Source organism: Protopterus annectens, chromosome 8.part0 (assembly GCF_019279795.1).
Source record: "Protopterus annectens isolate FY-2018-M chromosome 8.part0, PAN1.0, whole genome shotgun sequence".
Lineage (NCBI taxonomy): Eukaryota > Metazoa > Chordata > Ceratodontiformes > Protopteridae > Protopterus > Protopterus annectens.
Genome location: NC_056741.1, coordinates 956,466,575 through 956,479,867, shown reverse-complemented (window position 1 = coordinate 956,479,867; position 13,293 = coordinate 956,466,575). Strand labels below are relative to the sequence as shown.

The 13,293-nt window shown below is 35.9% G+C and overlaps 1 protein-coding gene across 7 annotated transcripts in view; it reads right to left on the bottom strand.

The window, feature by feature from the left end:
* MAG (myelin associated glycoprotein) overlaps positions 1-13,293 on the bottom strand; it is a 2,406,588-nt gene that overhangs the window by 154,592 nt on the left and 2,238,703 nt on the right. For all 7 annotated transcript variants that reach the window (XM_044080483.1, XM_044080481.1, XM_044080485.1 and 4 more), the window contains one exon: positions 2,941-3,040. In XM_044080483.1, coding sequence (XP_043936418.1) covers positions 2,941-3,040 — 100 coding nt within the window. The remainder of the gene's footprint in view (positions 1-2,940; positions 3,041-13,293) is intronic.

Below are 13,293 nucleotides of genomic sequence, written 5' to 3'. Positions count from 1 at the left end.
TTAAAAAAGTACATGCCAACAACACAAGATCAGCCATTGCTCGCTCCCAACTTCTATCCACCCTACTCTATGCATCTCCCATTCTGACTAATCTCAACAAAACTGAACTAAGCAAAAAAAATGGAAGCCTGCTATAACAGAATTGCCCGCTTTGCTGCAAATTGCTCATATAGAACTCATCACTGTACTGCTTTGAGACAGCTCCACTAGCTTGAACTGCCAAACCTGCTAACCTACAATCAGCTCTGCCTCTGTCATTCTATCTATTACCTCCCCAATAAGTGTCCTGCCCTCAAAAACATAGTACAACATCACTCAGCCAAAAGGCCTCTTAGATCATCAAGCAAACTACTACTAGAAGTCACCAACAGCTACAATAGCTTTGGAGATGCACTATATAGTAGTTCAGTGGCTAAAAAATGGAACTCTGTCCCTACTAGCATTCAAAACATATCATCCAAAGCCTCCTTTAAAGACCTCATCAGGCAACATCTCAAGCAAAGTTGGCAGTGCCATGATTGCTCCCCAGGCTAGTGAAAACGGATAACATATACATACTAAATATAGAGCACTTGATAATAGTTTTCAGTCTTACTCACAAACACTGGCTAATCTACAATGTATGTACTGTACCTGTGTACTATGTATGTATTCTACCTATGTTCCAAATTTCAGCTGTACACCACAAATCTATTTGTTGTTTTTTTTTTCCCTTTTTCGACACAGCAGAACTCCCTCCGTCTAAGATTTGCAGTTGATGATTTTGGCGTGGCTTTTTGCTGGGCCTAAAACACAACAACCCTTCAACTGACTCAACTCAATGCATGTCGTCACCACAGAAGATGCTCAACTCTAGAATCGAATCGGCAACATCTATCTAGAGGGTAACACAATGCTACCGCAGCACCACCACCGCAGCATTACCTTTATTTTTAAAATTAATATTTTTTTGTTTCTCTCCACTGTAACTGTTTATGTGCCGCATACCACTGTAAAAACATGTCTCTTGTAATTTGTGTATATACTGATCATGTCTAAATAACTAAATGTGTCTATAATTTTTCTTTGTGGAGCTTTTCTCCACAGGCCTCTGCTGAAAAAGGACCTTTTCGGCTCAGTCAGACACCCCCGGTTAACAAATGTAAAATAAAATAAAATAAATAAATTATATATAATATGTGCAAGCTGGTCATTCAGAATTACATCCCTAACAACCTGGATATTTATTCTTTGGGAAGTGATACAAGTTGATAATAGGCAGTTGTTAGCAAGAAAATGAGGATGAATACAGTCACTTACATGGATTAATCACTATTAAACATGCATGAGAAGTACACATGGTGCACATGAGGGACAGAAGGAGTACAGAGTTATGTACATGAGAAAAGACTTCACAAAGTTTATATACAAACAGCAACAGAGAGACTACAAAATGCAGAGATACAGGGGTGATATTAAAAAATAGTAACAACAGTAGGGATGGAACAAGAGACAGGCTATGCAAAGTGTAACTTGAGAGGAGATGTAAACAGGAGGGAGGAACATACCTGGAAGAAGAAAAGATGAAGAATGATAGGGTAAAGGACAAGGAAACATATTTTAAGAAGTGGTAGAGAAAACTCTGTCAGTAAAATTCAGAAGCTGTGTTCTTTAACCAGGTATAATGTTCTGAAACTGAATGACATCATCACAGTTTCAATTCCTTCTCAGAAAAAGGTGGATCTATGTCAGGTGTATGAATTGCTTTCAATGGTCACTTATCAAATGAAGGTAGAAGGCAGCAGAGTGACTTGGCACTGCGGAATGTAAAAGACGCATCAGTGAAATGATTTTTGAAGTTAGGAGCTTGAACTGCTAGATTGTTTGAAGAATAAAGTATTTAAAGTAAGGGTTTTGGATGGAAAGCAATGGGTTTATGCAGGGCCAAGCATTACTATGGCTAATACTGTCACAGATAGGTATCTGGCAGAGATTAATTCTGCTGAAGAGTTTTGGGAATTTATAAGGACTTAGTACTCTACAATGAACAGCCCAGTAGCTCATCCCAGTTGCAAATTTTGGGCTATTTTATAATTGGCAAATTCTAGTTTTAATAAGGTATAAGAAGAGATACTTGTAAGTATTATAACATATGATGCCCTCTTTTAAGTAACAGGGCAGTTTTACTGGCATTAGTCTTATTTAGCCTGGCAAACTTACCATATTGTATCAGTTTTCTAGTAGTAGAATTTTGCATCCAAAGCTCTAGTTTCACACTGACTCTCCATACCTAGACAGTTGTGATTGATGGATCTAGTTAGAAGTTGGGTTCTCTTTGGCAGCCTGGTTTTGGAAATGTGAAAAAAACATGTGCTGTGATTTAAAACACCAGAGTTGGAGAGTACTGAAAATGGAGTGGAGAAAGTATTTTGCTCTGCACTCCAAATGGCAAAAATATATGCATATTGGACTTTAATTACATTCTGACATACTTAGTTCTTATAATTAACAAATATGTTTAAAAGAAATGACTGAATGTTAATATTTGAGAATTAGCACAGGATATTTATTTTGCATATATATATATATATATATATATATATAAATAAATATATATAAGTATATATATATATATATATATATATATATATATATATACATATATATATATATATATATATATATATATATATATACAGAGAGAGTGAGAGCTTTCTACTTTGATGACAGCTTTGGAATATGACTCCAAAAGCAGTTTGGCATTGCTTAACTGCTATTTGAACTTTAAATTAAATATTTCCATTCAAAGCAATTGTAGTTTAACTGCATTACTAAAATGTGGTATTATGAAAGTAATCACAGTTCTGGGCATTTCAATCTTTAACAATAATTTTCATATGATGATTTCATCAAACAATAACCACTTTACATCAGTACTAATGAAGTAACTGTATCACTCACTTTTGATGGCTCTGACTGACAATGCAGATGACAGCAATTATGAAGATGAAGACAGAAACTCCTCCAATGGTTCCAACAATTATTGCCCAGACTGTTGGTCCTGTTAATAATTGCATGACAAAAGAGAAAATTAAACATATAACCAGATACTAAATAAAGGTAAATTATAATACCATTAAAAAGAGATACAGATTTGGAAAGCAATGTGCACATTCATTATGCTCAAAGGTAAAAATGACAGACAGTATTCCATGCTCGACACAGATAGTACTGCAGCAAAAATTATGATCTAAAAGTATAGTTAGCTTTCCAGTTTACCTATTAATGAAAACATTGTTCTGTCATATGCTGAATGCATATGAAATAATGGGTTAAGAAGGCAAATATCCTAGAATGCACTAAAATTATTGTATGTTCAGAAGAATTAGTACAAAAGTATACTGTACATATCCTTTGCTGATACGTAAATATGGTCATCTTTTTGTTTAGTCAAAGCCTGACTGATTAAAGAAAAGTGGTTCAAACTCAAACACAAGCAGGTAATTCATGTAAACTAATCAAACTTATCTTAAGGTATAGTGATCTCAGAATTAGTTATAATAGGTGTGTGATGAATGTGCAGGTGACTGCAAGCTAGGTGTGGGAAGCTTTGCCATCCATGAAAAAATGTTGCTGGATTACTTAAAGAATGTTCTTGGTTCAGAGAAATTAACCAAATTTAACTGGGGTATGATTAAACTAATCATATTCCAAAAAATGGTATGGTTTAAAAAGGTAACCATTGAAAATGTCGAGATCTACTAGTCTGAGTCCTGATATGAGGCGAATGAATGTATGAAAGAATGGACTTACATTTACTCCAGTAGTTCAAGATACCATTTCTCAGAATATTCCCTTTTCTTCAAGGTATGGCATTTTCAAAGTTGGTATATATACAATAAGTACAGGGGGTGTAGGGGATTGTACCCCACATGGGGGGCTCACTCCTGCACCAAGACGTTTTAAGGAGAAGATAGATTTTTGAGATTTGCTCTTCTCCAGTTTTTTTTTTTTTGACTTTTTAGCACTTGGCATTTCAAGTAGGAACATTTCAATAAGGAGTCATTTAAAAATTATAGCTATGGCAGGCTTTTTCCTATTAAGATCCATGCTATAATACAGAGGATTGTGATCAGGTCGCTGAACATAATTAGCTTATGTATTCAAGACATGAACGCCAGGAATTTCACTTTGACAGAGAAGTTTGAAAGGTGTTGAGAACTCATAATAATGGCTTATGATTGGAGATCTGATCATAATTCTTTGTAGTATATGGAGTTGCAGAAATAAAAAAAAACACTAAGTGTTTTGCCAGTTTTCGAAGTCAAGAACTCTTACAGAGGTCAGTCAGAAAGGCAATAAGACAATCTCTTATGTTGTGGAAAATCAGAGACACATTTATGACATAGACAGCAGGCAGAAACAAATCTGATTTTAATTGTGTCATTGTCATTTGCTAGTAAATAGTTGCAGGTTTAACTGTCTAGTGAGATACCCGATCTTAGCGAGTAGGTGGTGATTAACAATTGTTAAGACTGGGTCTCACACCACAGAACAGCTTAACTGATTCATCATTTTCTGGCTATTCAAGCACAACCACCATGTTCCATGCAGTGCAATATAATTATATACTTACTCCTACACTATATTTTTCATTTATGTCAATTTTTATTAGCCTTGTCTGCAGGTCAGTTACAACAAAACTACATAGCCACAAACCATGTCAAAGACAGCAAAAGGAAATTAAATATTACACTATAAATGCTGGACAGCAACAACCAGCAATATTAACAATTTCTTGCATAACTTACAGTGCTGGAGGTATTAAAAGGAAGTGTCCAGCTTATTATAAGAATACATGTCATAAGAAACATTGCCACCAGCAAACTACTCTCCAAGCAACCAGCACAAATGTCACTTAATGAAGGTGTGCTACCTAAGATTAAAGACAATGTTCCTTCTTCACCTACCCTCTTACCATTATTCTTTAACAACCAATGTGTTACTCCATTTAGATATTTACAAAAATAAATATGTATCTATTTTATTTATTTATTCATTTATTTATATTTGTTAACATTGCTTTCCTCTTACAATTCCATTCTATTTCAAACTGCTGAAAATAAAATACTTAAGTTTGTCCACTTGGCTAACAACATGGGGATACACTGAATAACAATATGTAAATGCAAGTGGCTGGAAGATTCAGACAGGGCTAATCTTCTATTAGCTCCTCTCCTCTTTAAATTAGTTCAAAATAGCTACTGCTGCCCTTTGAATTTTAGAGTATTTCATACAAAGTAAGCAAACTGCCTAAGTGCCTCCAGTGCTATTAACGTAATGAGAGTCCCTTTTAGAATCACTACTGAAAAAGTCTTTTCAAAGATAAGATCTTCTTGGAATGCCATTCCTGATGAAATTAGGAATAGATGTCAATGAATACAAGTTAGATAATAGAAAAAGACAGTGAAATGCATTCTATTCCACTGTCAGTTATTAAATAGTTCTGAATGCTTGCAGTATACCAAAAGGATAGTTTATAAACTAGCCTGTAGAAAGACATTTTCGATAAAATAATTAGGATTGTGTTTCTTTGTCACTGTCTCTTTTTAATAATAACACAACTTAATATCTCAGAAAAGTTTATTATGAAAAGCTTGAATCTTAAAAGTACAAGACATAGTAAACAAACAGAACTATAAAGAGATCAGAATAAGTAGATATGTATATAGTTACAAAATATAAAAATGGCTACAAGGGTAGGAGGTTGGCATCGTGGTTAAGGTGTTCACCCTTATAGGTACAAGGTATAGGGTTTGATTTTCACAGGGATAATTGGCTGGGCTTGGAATAGTCCACAAGGGCATTAGCCTGATACAAATTTATGCAGTTATGTTCCTATGAACAACTTTACACACAGTAAATAAAATAGAAAAACTATAAATTACCTGACCTATAAATTAATAAATATGATAACAACTCACTGCCTCCTTACAGTAGACCAGGGAGATAATGTGAAGTATAGGGAGTGGGGGTGGGGGTGGGAGGTTGGCATAATGGTTAAAGTGTTAACTTTATAGACACAAGGTGCAAGGTTTGATTCTGACATGGGGTAATTGGCTAGGCTTTTAATAGCCTACATGGTGAGTTAGCCTAGTACTAATCTATGACCCTAGGGAAAGATGACTGTAGAGATACTCTGTTTGGTCAACTTATAATAAAGATTCTGAACACCTGTTTAACGTTTCTTGTTCATAATAACTCACTGACAGGCTTTTTATTTTATTTTTTTTTTATTTATTTATTTTTTAAGATGATGCATACTAAAAATATGGGACACATTAATATGAATCAGCAGCATGAGCCAAGCATTGAAGCCATGGTGGTGCAGCAGTAGCATTGTTGCCTCGCAGCAAGAGGTTGTCCCGTTCGATTCTTAGCTGGAGCACCTTCTGTGTGGAGTCTGCATGTCCTCTCCGCAGTCGAGTGGTGTTCGAAAGACATGCGTGAATGGGTGTGCCTTCGTTGAAGGCTGGGCGTCGAGCTGGCACCTAGGCACCATACAAATCTACTGCCAATCATTAGTGGACTGGAGTTCCTGTGGTGACCCCTAACCAGGAAAAGCTGAAAGAAGAAGAAGAAGAAGCATGAGCCAAGTATTCTTAGTCTAATGGACAGTTTGAGATTTCATTATTCCTGTGTTTTTTCTCTCTTATATAAATGTTTGATTTTAAATGCATATCTATTAATATTAATGAACCTAATAGTCCAGTAAAGAGGAGAGTCCATCCAGTTCATTAAATAATTATTTGGTTTTAGCAAGTTCTGGCTTTCGAGCTAAAAGAAGAGGTACCCTTATTTTATGTAAGAACTCACCAGTAATGTCTAAAGTAAAAGATACCTGTGTTGACAAAAATGGGATGTTAAGCATGGTTATAATTGAGTGGAACAGAAAACTACATACATCGGTGAACTGCTACTGGATTCCGGGGGGTGGAGCTAGAGAGGCAAAAAATTACTTAGACACTATAGCCTATTACATGAAAGGTGAAGTTATAATGGCTGGTGAATTTAATTGTATTTCATCAAATATTCCACTGCAGATAGAAAGCTGAGGATCATATCCAAACACTTAACAGATTTTGTAAATCTAATGAATGTAAAGGATATATATTAGCTAAGGGAAACAAACACTTCAATTTAGCAATTATTCATATAGATATGGAACACAAATATTGATAACATTTTTGTCTCAAACACTCTATTATCACATATCAGAGAAGTTTCAATAGTTTCATGTCCATTATTGGGCCATAATTCTATAATCTTTATTTTAAAAACTGACAAATTAATACATCATAGGAATGCACATTATTAAAATAAAAGGATTCAAGGACTGGTATTCATTTATTTATGTATGTAGGTATATATTTATTTATTGGCATTTGTTGACTGGGAAAGACCACTGGGTCAGAATAACCCATTTTCAGTGGCAGCCTGGGGGGAAAAGCTCCAGCAACAAATTAAAAATTACTATAGCAAACAACTAAACACAAATTATTATACAACAGGATAAGATTTAGAGTAATAGGAAACCATACAGATATAAATAACATTTGTTAGTGATAAAAATATGCAAAGTACAATGTCATTATGCAGTGAAAATAAATGACAGTAGAACTAGCACAGTATATAAATGGATAACTTTTTGAGGACATTCAATATAAACAATCATGGCACAGAGTATATTCTGTAAAATATAAAGGAGATTATACGTTTGCCTTGTGGAAGTTTCTTAAAGATTAAATATTGATTAGTATACTTTGTTTAAGAGATACAATTGGTTTACTACTATTTCTGTTGATCTAAAAAGTCAGTAAACTCACTGGTGTTGGTTTATGGTGGTATGAAGTTCTGATCACAAGGACAGATGTGATCATTTAAAGGGTGCTTACTTTGTATGAAATATTCTAGAATATAATGTTAAATAGATCAAAAATTTCCTAGAAATAAACATGAATGGTGAAGCATCTAATATTGTCCCATAGGGTACACTAAAGGCTTGCTTAAATGGAAAAGTTACAAGCTAGTATATAGTAAAACAAGAGAAAGGGACAAAAATTAAATATACTACAGGCCAAAATAGAGACACTAAAGTTAAGTCTAAAACCAAATGACATTATCAGTCAGTCTGAACTTAAAAACTTAAATACAAAACATGCTGACATTCTAAATCATAAAGTTTCAATAAACCTAGAAAAACTTAAACTTCAGGCATATTTGGTAAACCCTTTAAACTTGCAAAAACTTGTTCTTAGATCAAAAAAATGAATATACTAAAGTGCAGTGGTGCAGCGGTTAGCGTTGTCACCTCACAGCAAGAGATTCCCAATACGATTCCTGGCTGGGGTGCCTTTTGTGTGGAGTCTGCAGGTCCACTCTGCATTTGTGGGGGTTTACTCTGGGTGCTCCGGTTTCCTCCCACATTACAAAGATATGCATCTGGAGTATTTCTCTCCAGGCCTCCACTGAAAATTGGCTTGTTCCATGTCAGATTTTTCTGGATAACAAATAAATAAATACAATAAAATATAAAAAAATAATGACCTAGATAAATAATAAAAGAAGAAAGATATTAAAGGTATTGTTGAATACTTTAAAATATTTTATGAACATATAAATAATAATCCAAATAACCTAAATAATATTGAGATAGTGGAAACTTTTCTAAGGGAAAATGTAAATAATAAAATAACAAGTGAACAAATAAAAAAATGACAACCATTCACTTTAACAGAAATAAAAGATCAAATAAAAAGATGAAAAATAATAAGGCACCTCTCTTAGATTGTCTTATACCAGAACTATATAAAATACTACTGGATGATGCATTTAAAATATTAGATAAGGTCTATAGAGAAATAAAAACAACTGCTAAAGTCCCACAATCATGGAAATATTCCCTTATATCAGCTATTTTCATACAAGATAAGGATCCTACAAAGTGCTCATCATACAGACCCATTTTACTTTTAAAAGTGGACTATATGATGTTCATGTCCATTTTAGCTAATAGAATTAACCTACTTACACCTAAACTAATTAATGATGATCATACTAGTTTATTTTAAATAGACAGGCACATGATAATATAAGAAGACACACATTAATAGACTATGCAAATAAAAATAAAAAAAATAACTTTCTGTCATTGGTCTTGATTTATTCAAGGCTTTTGACTCAGTTAATTGGTTGTACCTGTTTAAAATACTTAATGCGTATAACTTCTCATCTGCACTAATTGCATTAATTTCTGAGTTATATAATAAGTCTTGTTCTTATGTTAAAATAGTTTATTTATTTTCTAATTGCTTTAAAATTACAAATAGGCAAAAATCAAGGCTGTCTATTATCACCATTAATTTTTGCATTAGCTATAGAACACTTTACTAATAGTATTAGATCCAATAAGAACATTAATGTCATCAAAATAAAAGAAGATTTCAAACTAAAGATTCAACTTTTTGCTGATGATATTTTGCTAACAATATACAGAATTCATTAGAACATATAATTAGTTCTATAACTCAGTTTGAAGAAATCTCAAACTTAAGATTTAATCATAATGAAACAAGTACATTATTAATTAATAAAGTAATAAAAAATCATACAAAAATAATCTAACTTCAATTGGATTGACAATCAAATTAAATAATTTGGTATAACCATTATGTGTAATACTAAAAAAATGATACAAACAAACTTTCAGTTTTAAGTTTAGTCACAAATTAGAACAGATTCTTCTTTACCATGGAAAAATGATTAATGCTTAGTAACATGGTAATTCTCCTTAAAATATTGTTTGTCTTGAGTCTTTAATATTACTGCCACCAAAAAATGATGTAGAAAATAAATGATATGCTACTTAATTTCTTTGGCATCCTAATAAACCAAAAGCACACAAGTGCTGTTAGCACTAAATATCCTATAAGGAAACAGCTCCAGTACTTATTAATAATGCCCATCCCTCCAGGTATGTCTAAAAGTCAGTTCCCTGTGCTTTCTCCTACTAATCTGGTGAACTTGGGCATCCTGAGGCAGTGTAGCAACTGCCTCATGTACACAGACAACTCTCTCCTCTTACCCCACAACACTCAGACTTGTGAGAGTACAAACAGAAAATGATTGACTTCAACAATTGGCTAAGTTTCTGGTGTCATTCTAAGGGGATTCAGTATCTGTCTGCTTGGGATGACATGATCGACAGACCTCGATGCTTTACCAGAGATGGCCTGCATCTGTCACCTCTGGGTTTTCAAATACTGGCTAAGGCTCTTGCCACCCCTATTGTGCCTTTTTTAGGCAGTTTTCCAAAGACCAAGTTACTACTGTAACAGCTATAAATAAATGAAATCTGAGGGTCATGCTGCTCAATGCTAGGAGTCTAAATCTCAAGATGCACTCACTCGATGCCCTCCTTAAAATAGAGAACATCAACATTTGTGCTGTAACAGAGACTTGGTTTAAAGCAGCAGAAAGCACCCCTGTGCTACCAGGTTATAACTTATTCCACAACTTTCAGCCCCAGTATCACAGCATAATGCATCAGAGATACATCAGGTATAACTAACATTGGGCAGGACAGCAATTCAGGTCATAGCCTGCTATAGGTCCCCACCTATGTCCCAAGACTCTAACTCCATGTTCCTAAGCACCCTGGAAAATATTAGGGTCCAACCTAACACCCTCATACTGAGTGACTTCAACTACCCCTCCATTAACTGGAAAAACTATTTATGCTCCAATACACTTGCCCAATGTTTCCTGGAATTTATTAATTCCAATGCCCTGGACCAGCTCATTCTTAGCCCCACTAGAGGGAGCAACATCCTTGACCTGGTTATTACCAACATGGGTGATCGTTGCTCTACACCAATAGTCAAGTTCTCCCTGATTAGATACGACCACTACCTAATCACCATGGAAATCCACATCCCACCCACATACCCCCGCAAAAGTAACCACAATGAAAAACTTCACCAAAGCTAACTTTGGGCTCCTAAAAACAGAGGTGGTGAACTTCACGGCACCCATACAAATGTAAAATAGTTGCATGACTGCATGAGCATGTACATAACTGCATGGAACTAGCCATACCCAACAGAACCAAGACACTCTCCTCCAAAAAAAGGAGGCCAATCTGGTGGTCACCTGGCATTAACAAAATCTACAACAGAAGGAAGAAACTGTTGCAGAAAAAGGTAAAGTCCCAAGACTGGAAAAACTCCCTTATTAGGCTCATCAAAAAGTTGAGATCCCTTATCAAATCACCTAAAGTTGGCTATGAAGGCAGAATAGCAGTAGATACTAAATACAATCACAAGGCCTTCTATAGCTATGTCAAGAATCTCCATGGCAATAAACAGAGTTACTGCACAATTGTACATCCTATACTGAGCCAACAGATATTGCCAACATACTGGCCGACAAATTTAGTGCCAACTTTACCCCTCTCTCACCCCCTAAAGGACCAATCACAATACCGGAGGAATGCCATACACTCAGTATTACTGCTGCACAGGTTAAAGCTGCATTGTCCAAGGCCAAGAACATAGCTTCTATGAGACCCGACAATATCCATGGCTGTGTTCTTCATGAACTACAAAGTGAACTGGCATCACACCTTTGTGCCCTGTTCACTCACAGCCTCACCTCAGGCATTGTCCCTTCCGAATGGTGCACTGCTTCAGTCATCCTTCTCCATAGAGGGGGAGCAACTATAGACCCTGGGAACTATCGCCCCATTAGCCTGATGAGTATGATATGTAAGGCTATAGAGCACATCATCGTGGACCTAATTAATAAGGAAATAGGAAATCTCCAAACTCTGGACCCAATGAGGTTTGGTTTTGTGAAGGGTAGATCATGCCTGCTCAATCTGGTGGACTTCTTTGAGTCAGTCACCAGAGCTGTGGATGAAGGCAAGGTAGTTCATACAGCCTACCTCAGTCTGACCAATGCCTTTGATACCATTTCTCACTTAGGAATTATAGATAAACTCACCAAACTAGGCATCCACTCCTATATCATTAGATGGGTTGCAAATTGGCTCACAGATAGATCCTATAGTGTGAAAGTAGCAGACTCCAAGTCAGACTGCTGACCAGTCACGAGTGGAGTCCCACAGGGATTGGTCCTTGGTCCTCTCCTGATTGGCATCTACTTATCAGAAGTCCAGGCCAACACGGAGGGACTCTGGCTGACCAAGTTTGCAGACGATTGCAAGCTGGGAGCCATTATTAACTCCCTAAGTGATGCAGACATTCTACAAAAAGGCCTCACTGAGACAATTGACTGGTGTCATAACCATAGCCTTAAGCTTAATGCCAAAAAATGTGTCATCATCAATTTTGGGAAAAACTCAGTTCCCACAAATTACCACATTAATGGTAGTCCACTGAACACTGAAGGCGTTATATGAGATCTGGGGACACAGGTTGACAGCAACTTCTCCTTTGACCACCACATTGCCACTGTGGTCAGAAAGTCCTTCTGTGTGGCACATCTCAATACCAAGGGTTTTGCATCCAGGAAGAAAGAGGTTATCTTCTCTCTCTACTCTATCCTCATTAGACCAATCGAGTATAATGCCCCATTTGGCATGTACCTCACTAGACACCTGCAACAGCTGGAGAAGCCACAAAAGTACGTCACAAAGAGGATCCTAGGGCTTAAATACATGCCCTACATGGACAGATTCAAAAAAGTTCAGGTCTATATTAGAATCCCGACTGCTTAGCTTGTTGAACACCAAAACATCATCAGCTAAATGGCGAAAGCTTGAAATCACGAATGACTACTTACGGGAATTTTTTATTGAGAAAAAATTTGCTTGGCCATCACAAATTAAAATAAACTTTCAAACACCCCAATGTGTGGGCTGGGCCTCCCACACCCCCCTAACTAAATATACCAACTCCAAGATCGATCTACATTGGGAAAGGGCAAATTCCTGACAAAGGCCAGTCAAGTTCTTTCCCGATGAAAACATTTGCATAATTGACCATTCATGATTTTAAGCTTTCAACATTTAGCTGTCAACATTTTGGCATTCAAGCTTATAATATAGACCCAAAAACTCCAGCTTTTCTCTGTTTCATATCACCTACTAAGAGGCAATCTCTGCTTGACGTACGAAGCCATGTCTGACCCAGCTTTGTTAGAAATGCTACATCTAAAGAAATCCCAATCCCTCTGCACCACATGCTCCAGAGACCTCAACCTCATTACCACAATCAACAAAACATGCTGGAG